The 21,527-nt window shown below is 38.2% G+C and overlaps 1 protein-coding gene across 1 annotated transcript in view; it reads right to left on the reverse strand.

Annotated features, from left to right (window-relative positions):
* Window positions 1-19,245, reverse strand: part of LOC140465781 (ceramide synthase 6-like) — a 41,672-nt gene extending 22,427 nt beyond the window's left edge. Inside the window, exons 1-5 of the mRNA XM_072561543.1 lie at window positions 19,052-19,245; window positions 7,891-7,996; window positions 5,707-5,837; window positions 5,208-5,265; window positions 4,199-4,249 (exon numbers count right to left, since the gene is read on the reverse strand). Coding sequence (XP_072417644.1) covers window positions 4,199-4,249; window positions 5,208-5,265; window positions 5,707-5,837; window positions 7,891-7,996; window positions 19,052-19,245 — 540 coding nt within the window. The remainder of the gene's footprint in view (window positions 1-4,198; window positions 4,250-5,207; window positions 5,266-5,706; window positions 5,838-7,890; window positions 7,997-19,051) is intronic.
* Between the last annotated feature and the right edge of the window lie 2,282 nt (window positions 19,246-21,527).

Consider the following 21,527-nt stretch of genomic DNA (forward strand, 5'->3'; position numbering starts at 1 on the left):
ACGGGATTGAAATAGACGCCTCTGAGTCAGTCACTGGAGTTGGAGACAGATAGGTTGAGGAAGGGGTGGGAGCCGTCGGAGATGGTCCATGTGAACTTGAGGTCAGAGTGGAAGGTGTTGGTGAAGTTGATGAACCATTCAACTTCCTTGTGGCGCCAATACAATCATTGATGTAGTGGAGGAAAAGGTGGGGATGGTGCTGGTGTAACTACGGAAGATGGATTGTTCCATGTACCCTGTGAGGAGGCAGGCATAGCTAGAGCTTTGTTGGCCAGACAGGGTAAGCTTAGTGAATTTCCTCTCCCAAAGGAGAGTAGTGAAGCAGATGGATATTCTGAACAAATCGACAATGTTTACTGAGACTAGTTTCAATTTTCAAAAGGTATTAATTTAGTTTCCTCTAGCTGCCATTATGGAATTTGAACTCGAGTTCTCAGTGCATTAGCCTAGGTCTCTGGATTCCTAATATGCAAGAAAAGTCCTGGAAAATCTCAGCACGTCTGGCAACGTCTGTAGAGAAAAAAATAGAGTTAACAGTTCAAGCACCATAAGATTTTTATTCAGAACTGAAGAAAGCTAGAAATGTTTTGGATTTAAGCTATTGAAAAGATGGGCAGGGGAGAAGGGGTAAATGGAACACAAGGACAGGTCAGGGAAACGCTAGAATGAGAAAAAGATAAGAAATCAAAGCTGCCATAGTACAAATAACCAAGGAAATGGTAATGGTTATCAAAAAGCAACAAAGCATTGGTTTAGAGGTGGTGTTGATGGCAAAATAAAAGTGAGTTTTGACTAATAACAAGAGTATGAAAACATGATGCATAAATTGACGGAGAAATGGAAAAAAAGCTTTCATAACAGCAGACAGAGTTCATGGTCTAATGTTGCTGAACTTTATGTAGAATCCAAAAAGGGTGTAAAGTACCTAACTAGAAAATTAGCAGCTGTTCCTCCAGCTTGCACTGGATCACTCAAAACACAGAACAGAAATATGAGTGAGAGAGCCAGATGAGTGTATCGAAATGGCAAATAACTGAAAGGTGATGTCATGTTTGTGGACTGAACAGAGGTGTTCCACAAAGCAGTCATTCAGTCTGCACTTGGTCTCTCCAATGTAGAGGAAATTGAACTGTGAGCAGCAAATTCAGCAGACTAGATCGTAAGTACATGTAAATTGCTGCTTCACCTGGGAGGAATATTTGGAGTTTTGGACAGTGAAGTTGGGGGAGAGAATTCTCTGCATTATTTATTCTGTGAAATTATCACTGCACCATATCTTCTTAAACTTCATTCATGTACAAAAATCAAACTAAGTAACAAATACTGTATTCTGAAAATTTGAAAATAATTGCTGCCATTTTTATGTAAGAATGCATTGAAAAACTTCAAAATATTTTAAGAATATGTTGAAACAATTGGGTGAGGTTGGCACAAAAATGAACCTTACTCCATTCTTTCAAATGAGAATATAAAGCTGTTCTCCTATTGGGTGTATGCAGTGAACTCATTTTCTTTCTGGTCAACCCAAATTCTAAGGTTGGAGCTGGATAAACTCGTCAGACAGGTAGACTTATCAGGAGAAATATCAAAAAAAATGACAGCTTTATGAAGTGGTTGCTCAAACGTGAAAGTGGACACAAGTTGAGAGTGCAATTACAAACAAATGGTTAAGTACAGCTAAAATTATTTGTTTTGTAGAATATTAAAAAAAATACAATGAGCATAAATATCAGTTAAGAAAAAGGTCAAGAAATTATTAAATACAGAAAATTTCTGTAAGATAATACTGTCTTGCATATACAATTGAGAAAAATGCAGTATTTAGATTAGATTAGATTAGATTCCCTACAGTGTGAAAACAGACCCTTCGGCCCAACCAGTCCACACCGACTCTCCGAAGAGTAACCCACCCAGACCCATTTCCCCTCTGACTAATGCACCTAACACTATGAGCAATTTAGCATGGCCAATTCACCTGACTTGCACATCTTTGGAATGTGGGAGGAAATCGGAGCACCTGGAGGAAACCCACGCAAGACACGGGGAGTATGATGGGGCAAAAGAAAACCGAAGAAGTGTTTGCAGCCATCTTCAAACAGAAGTGCCAAGTGGATGAACCATCTTTGTCTTCTTCTTAGGTTCCCAGCATCTCAGTTACCAGGCATCAGTCAACTTGATACACCACATATGGTATCAAGATATAGCTGAAGGCGGTGCTCGTGAGAAAGTACAGAAGAGTTACTAGGATGATACAATACATACATGAATACGCACATTGAGACAGAACTGCAAGCTCGATGTTGGAAAAAAGAGCTGAGGGTGACATAATGGAGATATTTTAAATTATGAAATGTTCTGAGAGGTTGGAAGCAAGGATAGTATTTCCTCTTTGTGATGACTTGCCACAGCTACAGCAATCAATACAAGGTGGTGCAACTACAGGCAATCAATAGGAGAGTCAGCAAGAATTCCAATAGGGAATGGAGAAGAAATATCTTCACCCAAAATGTGCTGAGAACCTGGAACCTTTGACGACAGGTTGTGCTTAACATTAACCTTTTTAAGATCTATTCAAGGAGAGACTGTACAAACATATAAGGGAGAAGAAAATTATCAGTGACAGATTTAGATCAAGAAAGATGGGAGGATGCTCTGCTGAAACACAGTTTAGTTGGATTGAATGGTCTGTTTCTGTGTTGCATATCCAAAGTGTAAAAAAAGAACTGAAGGCGGCTATTAGGCTAATGCAGAAGATATACTGATCAATTTTTTTTCAAATCAAGTCAGACCCTGTCCTCCTAGTTTTAACTGTGCCTAATAGAAGTATAGAAGTATAACAGAGCAACTCTCTTTAGTTGGCCTGTAAATTTACTACATAGCATGTTAGTGAGAATATTAGTTCAGTCCTTATCTGGCCTGAGATAGCTAACCTCAGCTCGATGAACAGTGGTAGGTATGCTACATTTGACCCGAGAATCCCAAATAGGTAAGAAGCAAGACCAAGAGAAAGTTCCTACATCTGATTATTATCCAGTAACACTCTATTGCATGTGCACTCATGCAACGTTACACAGGGACAGGATTTGGCTCTACTGTGATCCCCTGGATCAAAACTTTTGCCAGTATTTAATTTGTTCATTTATTGGAGTCAACTTGATCCCAGAAGTTTGACTATCATTGATCTCAATTTGGTCTGTCCTGTGTTGACCTTACACATTCTGAACAGGCCAGCTGCATACAGTCCATTATATCCATCATCCGCTTTTTCCTCTGTTCCTTCTATGTTTTCTGCCAGTTTTCACTCCCAATAACAATCTCTCTCTACTATCTGCTCGAATGATAAGACCAAAGCATCATAATTTTTATTTGATTTTATTGGCTTGTTTCCTTTTTCCTCCAGCCATTTCCTGCATTTCCTCATTAGTCTATATGGCTGTGTAGGATAAGTGGAATATCCTCCTTTAGACAACAGGTGCAGGAGTAGGCCATTCTGCCCTTCGAGCCTGCACCACTATTCAATATGATCATGGCTGATCATCCTTTGTGTCCACATAGTTTTATTGCTTGCTGTCCATTGCTTTGAGGCCTTTAACATAGAAGATAAAATGGAGCACCTCAGCGTTCTTTTCTTAATATTCAATTTCCTTGAGGTTTACATATCCTTTTTTCTGACAACCAGATCTTCCATCACCAACAATAACCGGTCCAAAATATGTGAATCATTTCACTTGTTCCAGGACTTCATTTACTTCAATTTTCACTACTGGAGTTATGTTTCTGCCTATCACCATTATCTTGGTCTTTTTGACATTCATTTTTAATCAATATGCCATTATTTACGTATGATGAATAAGTGTGATACAGCATGGATTCTTTGTATTAGCTACAATTAGAGTGCAACAATTGCTCAAGGGCTTTCCTCAGAATTACAAAAGAATTATTTTTCATGACAAAGCCTCTGACCGTGCTATCACTCACCATTCCTTCTCCTGCAATATCCTTAAACCACTGTAATGAGTGCAATATGTTTGTATGAATCAAGGTTTGTAATGTTCATGAGATGGCCAATGAAGGCCTTCAATTGTTCATTTTTCCATGGCCTAGATAACAATTTTATTTTTACCTGAAATAACAGGATGCAATAAAAAATGTGCCAGAGCACAAACATTAACCAAAAGATAATAAAAATAATTCTCACATGAAAAGGATAATTGTACCAGCACTCTCTGGTATTCCAAAGCCATGGACTCTGTAGAAGAAAGAAGCATACATAAATTTAAAAAGTCAATGCACTTTCAGTATGAAACAGAATTTTAAAAAACAAACTTATAAAGCAAACTTTTTTTTAAATACACACATCAATTCTGACACAAGATTGGCATCTACCAAAAAAAAAACAAATGCAATACCACTGTGCAAAACAGAACAAAGAAAATGAGTTACAGTTTGGACACTGACTTAAACACATAGATCATTTAAAATTCAACTGATTTTCACTTAGTTTGCTACAGTCAAAACTCATGCACTAACATACAAGAATCTGGCACACTCCCAGCTGAGCTGTTTGCCTCCTAAGTGCAAAACTGCCAAAAAAATGTTTGTGCTGGAGTTGTTGACAGTTCTGATTATAGATTAACATATCTGTAAATTTGTGCAATTGAACGGAACAAATAAATAGCAAGCTTTCAAAACCAAAGATCCTTTGAGAACTTACGTGAATTTCTCCAGTGAGTTTGCTGGACTACGCAAGCAAATGAAAGTCCAAATTTGATCGATGGCTGTACTGAATGACCGGATCTCAATCAGAGAAACAAAAGAGGGGAAAAAAGACTATACCTGGACATAGCATGACAAAAGCAGGGTTCACCTTTCTTACAGTGCCATCCAATAACCCTTGCTGTGACTGCAGTTTTAAGTGCAACAGGATCAGACTCTGATGTGATAGACCTGGCAGCCAAATAGCTCATTAACCATCAATGTCAAGGCTCAGGCCTCAACAAAGGCTATTTGACGGAGGTGCCACATGATGACTAACACTCACAGAATCATACCCCAACAAGTAGCAATCACCTGCAAGAAAGGCAAACCTCAACAGTGGAGAAAAAAATTACACTTTTTCAAATTGTGAGAGATCCTAAAAATCTGTTTTCTGTACTAGTACATGTTCCAAACTAAGTATTTAAAATAAGACTAATTTATTTCCTCACCTTTGACAGGTAATAAAAACTGAACGAAAAGGCCCACAGATAGAAGGTGAATTTCCACCTGTAAAAAGAAAATCAAAGTTTTACTAATACAGTGCAACATTGTACAGGAACACCTTAATTTGAAAAATAAAACAAACTCAAATGCATGCATTTTAAACTATTTTCTCGTTGTCCAATAATGGGATGCCCAATAGTTTAAAATTAGGTCATGGGTCTAAATAAGTACACATCAAAAGGCAGCAACTAATTTCAGCTGCTTGCCCCACATATAGCCTCAGGTAAAAAGTTGAAGCCCAACCCATAAACAGCTCATGTTGGAGGATTTGATTGAAGAGATATTGACAGGGACCTGGGATGTCCTTCTACCATCTCAGCAACAAGTGAGGTATGAAATGGAGAAATGCTAGGGAAAAATGAACTCCCTAAACACGAACAACAAGGAATGTCTTGGAGTTCTCAAAAGTACATTGGAAAATGTGGTATGACAAAAATCAATTACATGCTCTCGCAGAACTTTGTCAGCAGACTTGGTCTGTCCTGATATCGCCGCAGCTTGAACCATTGTATCACTTTCTTTGTGTCCCAATCCAGCTGTTTTGCCAAACGATTCAGATGAGTTTTACCAGGTTCCTACAAAATTATTAAACAGCCACATAAACTTCGTTATTAAGCATCAGGAATTATTTTTCAGGACAACAATTTCCCAGAAGACATAGAAACCTACTATAGCCCTTTGCTATTAATTTTCCTTTCTAATATAAAAGGAAGTTGAAACCTGAAATGTCTAGAAAGAGAAACTAGATTTATGATCCTCTCACAGTAGCCTCAAAGACAGGAGGCTGTATATTTCACATTATCCAGCTTGAATCTTTTCCTACATGCAAAATTAGCTCATTGAATGATTTTGATATTCATTACCATGCTATTTGAAAAAGTCAAAATGCACTCAAAGCAAAGAAGTAAAAATCAGAACTAATGATATATCAAAGTGTAGAGTTGAAGTGAATCTTTTTTAAAAAATAATCAATAATTGTGGGCAATGGAAAATAAACTTTCACTTATGAATTAGTACTTCACGTAAAACATACTTGGTGATTTTACTGGACACTCTCATAACATTATCATTATTTTCTGTACAAAACTGCTATGTCTTTGGTTATCTCCATGCACGATTATTGTGCGCTGTCCTGGTTTGCCTCTCTTGCTCCATAATCTATAAACTGCAACACATCCAAATTTCTACTCTCAATATCTGTATTAAATACCACTCATCCATTACTTCAGTCACATTGGCTCCCAGTTCCCCAATATGTCAAAATTTATCATTTCCATCCTAGTATTTAAATCCCTTTTAATCTTTATACCTTCTTCAGCTCAATATCCTGCCCCTCAAACTCTCTAATCTTCTGACTGGTCTCTTACGCATCTTTTCCTCCATTCACCTCACCAATGCTGGCCACACCTTAAATCACATACCCTATATACTCAAGTAAAAGTCGACCCCCTATTTTTGGCCAAAAAATCTGGAATTTTCTATACACCTCAAGCAAAAGCCAACCATAGTTCTTCACAGATAACAGATCAGCATTTGAGAGTCAAGATATTATCCTGTTACAAAGAGGAAATTAATTTTTTCATACTATTATGTATTTTAATATACAATTCACAATTTGGCACGAAAGTTTAAGACACATCAGTCAGAGTCAGGTGACAATCTCACTGTTCAACTCAGCATAGCTCAGTTCCCCTGTAACATTCTGGAATACAGTCAAATACCTAGTTGAGGTTTTGAAATTTCTTCATCTATTGTAAAAACGCCCTCTAGAAAAGAACAAAAAACGTATGGCAGCGTTTAAACTGCAAGTTATTGAAGTTGCAGTGAAGACAAATAATTGTGTAGCAGCAACAGAATTTTGTGATTCAGAGAAACTTGAGAGGGACTGAAGAAAGATATCAAATCAACTTCAGACAATGCCAAAATGAAAGTGTGCCAGAGGTAAAGCTAGCAAGTGACCACAATTGGAGAAAAAAGTTGCTGAGTGGGCACTTGAAAATTGTCAAAATGGAAAATATATTGGTCATGAAGCCATTCAAATCCATGCACAAAACGAATCAAACAAGGATGGAATTTCGGGTTTTAAGACAAGTACTGGGTGGTGCACAAGGTTCATGAGAAGGCATGACTTAATACTTCAGCAGAGAACTAAGATTGCACAAAGGCTGGTATTTTGGACTATAACATGAATTTCAGCCCCACAGAAGTAGTATCCATGTAATAGCCAACCCCATAAAAGTAACCTTAAAAAAAAGTTTAAAACAAATTCAACTTTTACACAAGTATATACGATAGGTCCCACACTCTGGAATTCTCTCCCTAAACTCCTAACCACCCCCCCCTCCTAGAAAACTTTCCTTGACCAAACCCTCAAATCTCCTCCTTTAGCCTGTTTTCTTTGTCTCTGTGAATCCATCAATGCAACGTATAAATGCTCTACTACATTCAAACAAACAATTATATAATGACAAGTTGCTGGTAATGAATATTATGTAAGATTAGATTAAAATCCCAGAAACAGTTCATATATTAATGTTTATAACTATTTGATGTAAAGTTATTTATTTAGTTTCTAAAACTTATCCTCTTGTAGTAATTATTTCAAAGACATGATCAATATAATCTCACCGTAGTTATATCTTTGAACACTTTTTCAAGAACAACATTTTGCTGAGCCTTCTGGATTGGTCTACAATCTACTCCAAGGAACTTAGCAAATGGTGTTGCAATAAACCTAAAACCATTGAAATACAGAAATTGAGATTATACCAGTAAGCACAGATTTTAAAAAGTCACCAAATGCATAATTTTTTAATATAATGAAAAAGACTCCATTTGTGAGATTTCACATCCAACGGGATAGAGATCTCTCAGAAATAGACTATGGTGTTTGGCAGACCCCACAATTGATTGTAAGAGGTACTGATAGATTTCTTTAAACCTATACTGAAGGTGCTAAACTAAAAATAACATTTGTACAATGTTGAGATTTCAGAGCAATACTATATTAATATACAACACCACATTTATAAATTAGATAGCTGTTCAATAATTTTTATAACTTGGTGGTTTCCATTGTATGTACTGCACACACATTATAAACAGTAATATTACTATATTCATGTGTTTAAACTTAATCTGACAAACAAAAAATGATATTGAAATAACAAATATAGTTGTAGCATTGAAATCCACAATGTTTTAAATTAGAAGAATTTTTAATAAAAGGAGAAGGCTATTGACTTCTTTCAGAACTATTTAGGAGTATTTCTTGTCATTGTTTATGATATAAAGTGATAGACACATATTCATGTCTAAACTTGTTCATATATCTGAGGTATGGGGTGAAGGCCAAGTATTTTCTCACTGGAAAGGGTAAATTGAACAGAGTCACTCTAGATTGGTTTGATATTCCTCTCTCATAAGTGACTGTAGGTTACAGCTCTTAAGATCCTTAAAATACCATAATCAAAGTGGCTAATGGAATGCCAGCCTTTATACCTACAGAATTGGAGTATAAGGATGCAGGAGTTATACTGCAGCTACACAAAACCCTGCTGAGACTCCATTTGGAGTAGAGTGAACAGATCTGGGCACCACACCTTTGAAGGATATATTGGACACTGTCTTTGAAGGCAGTACAACATAGATTTACAAGAATGATAACTGGACTTAAGGGGATAAGTTAAGAGAAGAGCTTATACAAATTTGGCTTTTTTGTCTAGAATTTAGATTGTTAAGGGGTGATCTGATTGAAGTCTTCAGGATATTAGCAGAAAAAAGAGAGTGGATAAAGATAAATTATTTCCAGTGATTGAAGAGTCTCAAACCGGGGACATAGTTCAAAAATTAGGGTTAGACAGTTCAGGAGAGATGTTAGGAAGCACTCCTACACACAAAGGGTGAAAGAGGTTTGGAACTATCTTCCACAAATTATATTTGATACTGATCAGTTATCTATTTCAAATATGAGATAGATAAATTGTCAAGCAAAGCAATTCAGAGATATGGACCAAAGGCAGATATGTGGAGGCAGGCCACAGGTCAGCCATGACCTTACTGAATGGCGGAACAGGCTTGAGGAGTTGAATGGCCAACTCCGATGTTTCTCGAAAAGTCATACTGGGTTTGAAATGTTAACTCCAGTTCCACCTCAATGCTGGAAATCTGACACAAAAACAGAATGTTGGAGAAATTTAACAAGTCTGGCAGCATCTGTGGTATTTTGCTTTTATTTGACTTAGGGTGTAGGTTTGCTCGCTGCGCTGTAGGTTTGATATCCAGATGTTTCATGACCTGGCTAGGTAACATCATCAGTGGCAACCTCCAAGTGAAGTGAAGCTGTTGTCTCCTGCTTTCTATTTATATCTTTCTCCTGGATGGGGTTCCTGGGGTTTGTGGTTATGTCATTTCTTGTTCGTTTTCTGAGGGGTTGATAGATGGCATCTAGATCTATGTGTTTGTTTATGGCGTTGTGGTTGGAGTGCCAGGCCTCTAGGAATTCTCTGGCATGCCTTTGCTTAGCCAGTCCCAGGATAGGTGTGTTGTCCCAGTTGAAATGGTGGCTTTTTTCATCCGTGTGTAGGGCTACAAGGGAGAGAGGGTCGTGTCTTTTTGTGGCTAGCTAGTGTCTGTGTTTCCTGGTGGCTAACTTTCTGCCTGTTTGTCCTATGTAGTATTTGTGGCAGTCCTTGCATGGAATTTTGTAGATGACGTTGGTTTTGTCCATGGGATGTACTGGGTCTTTTAAGTTTGTTAGTTTTTGTTTGAGTGCTACTAGGGTTCCGAGGGGTCTTAGTAGTCTGGCTGTCATTTATGAAACTTCTTTGATGTATAGTAAGGTGGTTAGGGTTTCTGGCTGTGTTTGGTCTGCTTATCGTGGTTTGTCCTTGAGGAATCGGACTACAGATTGAATTTGTAGAGTCAAGCTGAAAGCAGGTTTTCAAATAATATTCTCACCCACAGGATAGGAAATGTTCAAGGATATTTACATAAATAAAACCAATCACAAACAGACAAGTGATCTGCTAACAAAAATCCAACAGTTACATAATTAGCCACAGTCCATGAGAAACCATAGAGATCTTTGGTTGGGTACACAGAACAAGTTATATAGCCAGTTCTAAAGAAGGGTCACTGGACCCGAAATATCAATTCTGATTTCTCTCCACATATGCTGCCAGACCTGCCACTCCAAACTTTTCAGGAATTTTGTTTTTTTTTTGTTACGTTGAATAGCTTGACAGGCACCACTCCGCATTAAGCATGGGGAAAGGCAAAATTGCATAGACCAGAATGGGAATCAAATCCAGAGGATGCCAGTCAAACACAATTGCATAAAATAAAGTCTCATGGTTTAGGGCTATCATAATATCATGAACAGAAGACTACCTGGCTGGCAGAAAACAGTGTAAGCATAAAGTATGCTGTGAAGATGATACAAGGAGCTTGCAGATGAATATAAAAAGGTTGTGAGAGTGTGCAAGAAACTGGTAGATGTAATGTAGGAAAATGTTCACTTTGGCAGGAAAAAGAAAAAAAGTGCACATTGCTTAAATGGAGGAACGACTACAGATTTCAAAAGATGCAGAGGGATTTAGGTGGTCTAGTGCATGAATCACGAAATATTAGTATGCAGATGCAGAATATAATCAAGAAGGCTAAGGGGATGCAGTCCTTTATTGCAGGAGGTGTTGAATATACAAGGAAGGATGTTGTGCTTCAGTTATACAGGGAATTGGTGAGACTACAGCAGAAACGTGCCATTTTGGTCTCTTTATATGAGGAAGGATTGGTACCTAAAATGGGTGGTATCTCTTATAAACGTAGATGGAATAGGCTGGTTTTGTTTCTACTGGAGTTTAGAAGAATGTGGAATGATTTGATTACAGTGTATCAGATCCAGGGTAATCTTGACAAGGTTGACATGGAGAGGATGTTTGCTCCTGTAGGTTTGTCCAGGACTAGAGGGCACTGTTTTAACATTAGGGGTCACCCTTTCAAAACGGAGATGAATTTTGTTCTCAGAGATTTGACAGACTTTGGAACTCTCCACCTCAGAAGTTCGTGGAAGTGGAGTAATTAAATATTTTTACGATATAAGTGGATAGATTCTTGTAGAACAGGCAAATTGCAGGTTATTCAGGGCAGATGGGAATGTGGAATTCCAAACACAAATAAATCACCCATGATTTTGTTCAACAGCAGAACAGCCTCAAGGTGGTGACTGATATACTTCTACTCTTATTTCATCTACTCTATTAATCCATGCCATTGGCTTTATCCTGCACCACACACCAGCCTCCTGCAATGACCATGTTGACATTTTGAAACATCCAATTATCACACTGCCCTGCCCTTTTCCTATAGCACAGTAACTGCTTTCCTGTTCAAGCATACAATGAAAGATATTATGATGCAGATGCTAAGGTGCAAAAAGTGAAAAACTCACTAATAAGAAAATTCATTTTGAACAACTAAAATGAAGATATAAATAAGGGTTTAAAACCTTTGGAAGCCTTGAAATCCCTACACTACAAGCAAAGTTGTATAACATTAAACCACATTACAACAAACTTCCATTCAATTCTATATAGAATCATAGAGATGTACAGCATGGAAACAGACCCTTCAGTCCAACCCGTCCACGCCGACCAGATATCCCAACCCAATCTAGTCCCATCTGCCAGCACCCAGTCCATATCCCTCCAAACCTTTCCTATTCATATATCCATCCAAACGCCTCTTAAATGGTGCAATTATACCAGCCTCCACCACATCCTCTGGCAGCTCATTCCATATACACACCACCCTCTGCGTGAAAAAGTTGCCCCTTAGATCTCTTTTACATCTTTCCCCTCGCACCCTAAACCTATGCCCTCTAGTTCTGGAATCCCTGATCTCAGGGAAAAGACTTTGTCTATTTATCCAATCCATGCCCCTCAATTTTGTAAACCTCTAAATAGGTCACCCCTCAGTCTCTGACCCTCCAGGGAAAACAGCCCCAGCCTGTTCAGCCTCTCCCTGTAGCTCAGATCCTCCAACCCTGGCAACATCCTTGTAAATCTTTTCTGAACCCTTTCAGTTTCACAACATCTTTCTAATAGGAAGGAGACCAGAATTGCACGCAATATTCCGATAGTGGCCTAACCAATGTCCTGTACAGCTGCAACATGACCGCCCAACTCCTTTACTCAGTGCTGTGACCAATAGAGGAAAACATACTAAATGCCTTCTTCACTATCCTATCGACCTGCGACTCCACTTTAAAGGAACTATGAACCTGCACTCCAGGGTCTCTTTGTTCAGCAACACTCCCTAGGACCTTACCATTAATTATATAAGTCCTGCTAAGGTTTGCTTTCCCAAAATGCAGCACCTCGCATTTATCTGAATTAAACTCCATCTGCCACTTCTCGGCCCATTGGCCCATTTGGTCCAGATCCTGTTGTAATCTGAGGTAACCCGCTGTCCACTGCACCTCCAATTTTGATGTCATCTGCAAACTTACTAACTGTACCTCTTATGCTCACATCCAAATAATTTATGTAAATGACAAAAAGTAGAGGACCCACCCCCGATCCTTGTGGCACTCCACTGGTCACAGGCCTCCAGTTTGAAAAACAACCCTCCACCACCACCCTCTGTCTTCTAACTTTGAGCCAGTTCTGTATCCAAATGGCTAGTTCTCCCTGTATTCCATGAGATCTAACCTTGATAATCAGTCTCCCATGGGGAACCTTGTTGAACGCCTTACTGGAGTCCATATAGATCACATCTATTGCTCTGTCCTCAATCTTCTTTGTTACTTCTTCAAAAAACTCAAGCAAGTTTGAGAGATATAATTTCCCACACACAAAGCCATGTTAACTATCCCGAATCAGTCCTTGCCTTTCCAAATACATGGACATCCTGTCCATCAGGATTCCCTCCAACAACTTGCCCACCACCGGGGTCAGGCTCACCGGTCTATAGTACCCTGGCTTGTCTTTAACCGCCCTTAAGCAGTGGCACCACGTTTGCCAACCTCCAGTCTTCCGGCACCTCACCTGTGACTATCGATGACACAAATATCTCAGCAAGAAGCCCAGCAACCACTTCTCTAGCTTCCCACAGAGTTCTAGGGTACACCCGATCAGGTCCTGGGGATTTATCCACTTTTAACCGTTTCAAGACATCCAGCACTTCCTCCTCTGTAATCTGGACATTTTGCAAGATGTCACCATCTATTTCCCTACAGTCTATATCTTCCATATCCTTTTCCACAGTAAATACTGATGCAAAATATTTATTTAGTATCTCCCCCATTTTCTGTGGCTCCACACAAAGGCCGCCTTGCTGACCTTTGAGGGGCCCTATTCCCTCCCTAGTTACCCTTTTGTCCTTAATATATTTGTAAAAACCCTTTGGATTCTCCTTAATTCTATTTGCCAAAGCTATCTCATGTCCCCGTTTTGCCCTCATGATTTCCCTCTTAAGTATACTCCTACTTTCTTTATACTCTAAGGATTCACTTGATCTATCCTGTCTATACCTGACATATGCTTCCTTCTTTTTCTTAACCAAACCCTCAATTTCTTTAGTCATCCAGCATTCCCTATACCTACCAGCGTTCCCTTTCACCCTGACAGGAATATACTTTCTCTGGATTCTTGTTATCTCATTTCTGAAGGCTTCCCATTTTCCAGCTGTCCCTTTACCTGCGAACATCTGCCTCCAATCAGCTTTCGAAAGTTCTTGCCTAATACCGTCAAAATTGGCCTTTCTCCAATTCAGAACTTCAACTTTTAGATCTGGTCTATCCTTTAGAAAATATTGAAGGTTACTATTTTTAAAAAATCTTTTAAAAAGTGCAATAGATTGCAATGAAACTAATTTTGATGACTGAGGGATATATTTTTTAAAACAGTGAAAAAAAGAGGAGCTAGAATAGTCATAGGAATTCTTTAAGAATGTACTCATGAGAATTCAGGAAAAATGCTTTCTGTTAAAAGATAATACAATCTAATCAATAATAAAACTTCTTAGATGAATAAAAGGATAAAAGAGAAAAAATTATAGGAGGGCAAAGAAGATCAAAAAATTAAAATTTTGAAAGAACGTAATAAGTAGTACAAATACAGAAAGAACAACTTAAAAGTAAGGCTTCGGATAGGATCTTAAATGGTTGTTTAAAATCAAGACACTATAATAATAATGAAATGGCAGAAATATTGAAAGTTACTTCACCTCAATTCTCACCATGGAGGTTAACTTGACAAGGTATGACTTTAAAAGAGATTTCAAAATAAAATCTCAAAAATTTTAAGATGGGAAGTGGATAATTGAAAGGATAATTATACCCTGATAGGATAAAATTCATGGACCAACTGGATTATACTGACACATGCCAAAAGAAACTAAAAGGAAGAGATAGCAAGACCTATTAGATATGGACATATAAAATTCAAATAAAAGGTGAAATGCTTCAATGGACAGGAAATGTTGTACCTATACAGAACTTAAAAAGGAAAATAGAAAAAGGTTCTCGAGTACTGTAGACCACTTAGTCTAATATTGATAGTACAGGTAATGCAAACTTTATTCAAAGATACAGGTAAAAATATCTAAAAAGAAGAAGTACAGAACAGTTTGAACAGATTTCAAACATCATGTTTGACCAACATTATTGCATTATTTAAGACAAGGATAATGCAGTGAACGTAATATTCTTGCTTTTTTTTTTAGAAAAAGGAAGTCATCAGTAAGGTACTGTGTACCAGGCCCATGACTAAGGTCAGAGATTGTGAAGTTAGGGACGAGTAGCAGAATGAATAGCTAACTAGTTACAAAAGAGAATAACAAAGAGTCAAGTTTCAAGATGATTATTCTGAATTTTAAAAAATCTCACAACACCAGGTTATAGTCCAACAGGTTTATTTGGGAGTACTAGCTTTAGGAGCGCTGCTCCTTCATCAGGTAGCTGTCCTAAACCCGGTGTTGTATTATTCAGAATGGAAGAGGGTGGGAAGTAGTGTTTTACAGGATCACTGCTGGGACTACTGTTGTTCACCACTTTTATTGTGATTTGAACCTGACAATTGGAAGTACAATATCAAAATAATAATACGATACCAAATTGGGTAAGGATACTGAGGAAAACTGCAACAAAATATGCTTAAGATGTCAACAAACTTGCAGAATCAGCTCACAGCACAACCTACACCAATATTTGTTTGTGTTACTGTACTAAGTAACCTTGTGCTGGGGGAAATTGAGCTTTCAGTTTTCTCTGCCTAAGTCTCAGCCCAGAAAATCCCTTGACAGCATAGAAGAAATTCAAATTCATTAAAGGGGAGAAAAAGTACGATCCTGTATTTTTGCATTGCAAGGCACAAGTAGCCAAGTCAAGAATTTTAGTGTAAAATTAATATATCACTTAGGTCCCCTTATATATATATTCCTTTTTGAGAATCCATGAAAGACACTTGTCAGTAATTTTCTATGAAGATACACATAGAAACATAGAAAGTTTAGAAACTTTCATGGTCAAACATGATGTTTGAAATCTGTTCAAACTGTTCTGTACTTCTTTTTAGATATTTTTGAGAATCCTTTTTGTACCTCTCCATGTTAAAACCATGGAGAGGTACAAGTGTGATTTGCTAAAGGTATTGGAAAAGCAAAGAACTGGAAAGCTCATTCAAAAGTATATAAAAAAAAGTACTCTTTTTACATGGGGTAGGTCACTATTGGTCAGAAGCAGGAGGCTTTTCACTGGAGGCTCAGTTCTCAGTTTCTATGTGTATCTTCATAGAAAATTACTGACAAGTGCCTTTCATGGATTATTGAATTTTGCACAATTAGTGAGTGAGTCATCTGGAGCAGGAAGGTCCTAAGTTTTATTTCTAGTCTGTGCAATGTCAGCTGATCTTCACCAGACCAACAAAACAATTAGCCTCAGCACTCACTGAATAAAGGGTGAAGTGCTTCTCACCCAAGCAGCATTTACTTGTCTGCCTTGAGACAGTGGAAGCAATTTTGGCTGTACAATCATAACACGTAGGATAGTGAATCTCTCCCAATTTTTAAACCAACGAACAAAGCACAGAACGGAAACTTATCTTGTGTACTTCCCGATTAACTTGAATTTAACTAAATTTCTATTTAAGTCTGTATTTTAATCCTAATCACCAAACTAAATTTGGAACCATGACATCTCCATGTACAGCTACCAATGTTTAAGCCCATCATTGCTGTGTTGCCACCTGAGTAATAGTCTCATCCATATACATCTCATATACTTTCTGAAGCAAAAGGAAAACATTCAATGTTATGTGGATACTTATTTATCCAATGTGTGTATTTTGAAATCGTGATGTAGTCATGTATATACCCTGACTTTACCATCTTTATAAACTTCATACATTGCTCCCTGTGAATTAGCATGTTTATCCAAAAGTATCTGAGCTTAGAAGGCCCAGATTGTTTTATGATTACTATTCAGGAACTGGGTTCTGGCAAAATATGTGCATGGAGTTTGGGTGGATGGAATCAAATTTGGCTGTAATGCTCTAACATTCAACCAAGCTATTTTATTGCATGCAAATAAATTAGCATATGGGAAAGGTACAGAGTATTCAATTAGCTGTATACAGTCAATGTCTTTAGGCAAGTGAGTAGCAGAGAAGATGGGGAAAAACACTGCAATGGAAATAACACCTTCTAACAATAGTCACCATTGAACAACAAATTATTATTAGCTGTTTAGCAGTTTAAATGTAACTACAATGTGGAATATTTTTACTAAGTTTCTTTCTATTAACTTTATGAAAAACAAGGTGCTTGGACTTTCATGACACATTTTCTATAGGAAAATAAAATCTTTTATTATTTTCAACCTTCCTTTCCTCTCCAAAGTTCTTGAAGGTGGTTTCATTTTTCAAATCTATGCTGACGTTTCCTGAAAATCCATGTTTGAATTGCTCCATTTCAGGTGTTTATTTCTGCTGCAACACTGAAATGGCCCTGATCAAAGTGGCAAATGACATCCTTTCTGATTTGGAGATGCCGGTGCTGGACTGGGGTGTACAAAGTTAAAAAAATCACACAACACCAGATTATAGTCCAACAGGTTCAATTGGAAGCACTAGTTTTTGGAGCTCCAAAATCTAGTACTTCCAAATAAACCTGTTGGACTATAATCTGGTGTTGTGTGATTTTTAACTTTGGACATCCTTTTTGACTATGGACATTGCATTCCTCCTTAAATTTGTCCAACATGTTGGCAGCCTTTGTCATGTTAATCGCATCATCCTCTCCAAATAGCCCTCCTCCATAAACCAGCTTGATGGGACCACACTTATTTGTCTCCATTCAGTAATTATCCAGCTATAATCAGAGAATGATCAGCAATAGTTTCTCTTCCAGTACCCACACCAGTACTTCTGATCACTTACAATGATCTATCATTGGCCCCTTTCTATTTTAATCTAAATTAACCCATTGGTGACATCCTCTGAAAACATAGTCGTTTCCAAAAAACACCATCTCTACCTCACCGTCACTGGACCCCTCCATTATCTCTAAACCTTCACGCACATGGCCTCAACATACAGTATTGAATGAGCAGAAACTTCCTTCAACAAAATATTTTGGAAAACTGAAGCCATTGTCTCTTACCTCCAACACAGTGCTCCCTAACCATCAATTCCATCCCTCTCCCTGGCAGCTGCACATCATTGAACCAAATGGTTCACCATCTCAGTTGTATTTGACCCCAAGATGTGCTTTTATTCACAAATCCATTCCAAAACAAGGCTCACCTGCTTCCACATCTTCAACTTTTCTCACCTGTCCTTATCTCAACTCATTTGCTTTTAAACACATCCACAGCTTTGCTACCTTTAGGCTTGACTTTTCCAATACTGTTGCCTCATACTTCTCACTTTCTATCCTCCATAAACTTGAGTGCATCCAAAACTCCACCACTTTATCCTAACCTGCACGAAATCCCATTCACCCTGTATTCATCAATCTACATTGACTCAAGTTTCAGCAATACTATTTTTAAATTTCTACCCTTCTTCTCTCATGCCTCCATGATGTTACCCCTCCCTACTTCCAGACACCTCCAGCATTATAATCCTGAGATCTCTGATCCTTTAAACTCTGAGCTCATGTGTGATCTTTTGTAACCATATCAGCATCTTAGGCTCGAATCCCTGGAATTCCATCCATGAATTTCCCTGTCCTCCTTTGACTACCTAACTACTATCTCCCTCAATGGTGTAGTATCCAACCTTCTATGATAGCCTTGGGATGTTTTACTACACTAAAAGCAGTTTTTTTTAATACGAGCTGTAATCGTTAATAAATAAGAGCTACGTTATAAACTCAAAGGGGAAAAATGTGCAGGACTGGGGGAAAGAATGGGGGTGTCGGACTACGTGTAGATTGATCACAGGACCAACATAATGGATTGCATTATGTCAAACTGTTGTAGAACCATGGACAATGTGTCAGAACTACAATTGCCTGGCGACGTCTGTCGGCAGAATATTGCCAGCACATTTGAGAAGTTGAAAGTTCCGATTGACCCAGCCTTTCTTTTTTAAAAGATGAGGATAGCTATCTTTTGGGGACGAGCGGGTAGACGGCCGCTTAAAGTCAAATTACCAAATAAATTACTTTCAAATCATTAGAAATGTGTAAACATTTTATTAAAGGAAGTGTCGGTTTGTCAAGAAAGAAAGCCAGCGTACATTCGCCCTCCTCAGTGTATTTTCCTTTCTCTCTTTTCCCCCATTACCTTTCAAACAGAAGCCGCAATACGTAGATCGCCCAGGTCCAAGGGAGAATAAAATACAAATCCTTAAGCCGGGGGTACACTGGATCCTGCGAATTTTCCAGCTGTGCCCTGCTGACATTGTGGGGCAGCCAAAAACTCTCGTCCCAGACTGAAATGGAAAGCCAGAGAGGCAGCCAACCGCTGCCCTCCATCATCGGAGCTGCCAAATCCACACCAGACTGAAAGACTCAGCCTTACAGCGAACGTGACCCCTACCGTTCTGTCTCATCTATTGGTTAAACATATTCGAAAACAAATTCCTGCTTCGGCTTCCACAAACCAGCGCTCCTTGTTAAATAAAGTCTCTAGGACCCCACTTCTTTAAAACTCAATTACATTATGTATTAATGAAAGTACTCATAAACAAAATTAGATAACATTAAAGTTGTCAAGCAGGTAAGATATATCCATTATGTGCACAGAAATTTGCCAAAAAGAATTGCCTTTTTTATTCTCAACCTGAAATCTCTTTAAAAGTTTAATTTTTCACGTTGATTCAAAAAGTTATTTACGCCGAAGTGACATAACCAACGAGTCAACGAAACCGCTCGTAGGAGGGCTCTGAATTAACATACACAAGATTGAAGCGCAAACCTCTCGATATTTAAAAAAAAACACGGAAGCACCGCGCCTTCTCTCAACGAGGAGGATACATGTACAAGGCCCAGTAAAATCTGAAACTGTTTTCGAGTAGAATAGGATCCGTTCCAAGCATGGTAATTTCTGATTCGATTTTATTTTTAAATCGAACCATTAAACCGGACTATAAATTTGTCTGGATAGTTTTCGTAAACAATCGATAACATAAAATCCCTAGTGTGGGGACAGGCCATTCGACCCAACAAGTTCACACCGAATCTCTTTAGAGCATCCCACCCCTGCCCAATCCCCACATTTCACATGGCTAATACACCTTAACTACACGTCTTTGGACTGTGAGATGAACCCGGAAGAAACCCGCAAAAGACAGTCGACCGAGGCTGGAATTGAACCCATGTCCATAGCAATGTTAGGTATCAGCGCTAACCACTGAGCCATCATACTATCCCCGAACTTATATAAAAAGTACTAGACATTGACAAAAAAAAAACCAGAAAAACATATTTAAGGTCATAAACCCTGTTTGAAGTTAAAACAAGACATCAGATAAACACTCTTTTTCTTGTTTGTGAATTATCTGGTAAACTTCGGTTTTGTAAACTGCCAACCCATGTCATTGATCAAAACAATCATTTTGCTAGATTGGAAACTGTCAACTCGCTAACTGTACTAATTACATCAGTCGGAAACCACAACAGGAAATTATCAAGATCGATCAAATTGTCTGGCGGTATCGAAGGCTGTTAAATCATCTTTCCTACTGTTAGGTGTGGACAAACTTGATGGTTAAAGATAAGCTGATTGTTTTTGAGAGGTGCAGTGCGATGGTTTCATTCAGCACATCTGCAGAGCAGCTAGAAATGTAGTTTTTTAAAACTTCCCTTTCAACGATTTCGTGCCCAATATTTTAAAACAGACATCTTTTCAAAAATGCGTTTAGTTGATAAGAAAGATGGTCTCTATGAAGAAATATTTGTTGGTTTTTACTTAGTATTCGAACTATTACACTGATAGGATTTCCAGAATTTGAATATAGAGGGCAAAAGTGGCGCTGACTTTTTTTTAGTTTAATAAATTACACTTTCTCGTTTATAATTCTACTACAACATTGTTAACCATTGACTCATTTGTACAGTATATGAGTCACACTGCCCGATTATGTTCTGTAATTTACTGTTTAGGTTTATTTGCACATTTGTGGGTGGGGTTCCTTTGTCACTATGTAGTGGGGGGGCGACGCCCCTAACATATTAGTCCATATTGAAACAGTGACCATCATGGTTCTGATCTATATGCTTGTTCATACAAATCAGTTTTGTACATTTTACTTTATTGATGAAAGTCATGGCATATTTTATTTCCAGAGCAAGAAAAAAACTTTACATTCAAAAACACACAAAAAAACTATTGATTATAATAGTGAACAATTTGTTTTGACATTTCTTGTACATTAGGGGCCTGCATCAATGTCTACCACCAGGAATATGAAACTTATCAAGTCCTAAAGCACACAGTTGGTAGACTGAGTGCGACAGGTGGTGAGGAGACCAACAAGAGGGAAAAGTATACACTGCAGCATGATGGCTCAGCGGTTAGCACTCTGCCTCACAGACCCAGGGACCTCAATTTGATCCTAGCCTCAGGTGATTGTATGGAGTTTACATATTATCCCTACGTCTGTGTGGATTTTGAATGGGTGCTTTGGTTTCCTCCAACAATCCAATGATGTGCAGGTTAGGTGGACTGACTATGCTAAATTGCCCACAGTGGTAAAAACAATAACTGCAGATGCTGGAAACCAAATTCTGGATTAGTGGTGCTGGAAGAGCACAGCAGT

The sequence above is a fragment of the Chiloscyllium punctatum genome, chromosome 42 (assembly GCF_047496795.1).
Source record: "Chiloscyllium punctatum isolate Juve2018m chromosome 42, sChiPun1.3, whole genome shotgun sequence".
Classification (NCBI taxonomy): domain Eukaryota; kingdom Metazoa; phylum Chordata; class Chondrichthyes; order Orectolobiformes; family Hemiscylliidae; genus Chiloscyllium; species Chiloscyllium punctatum.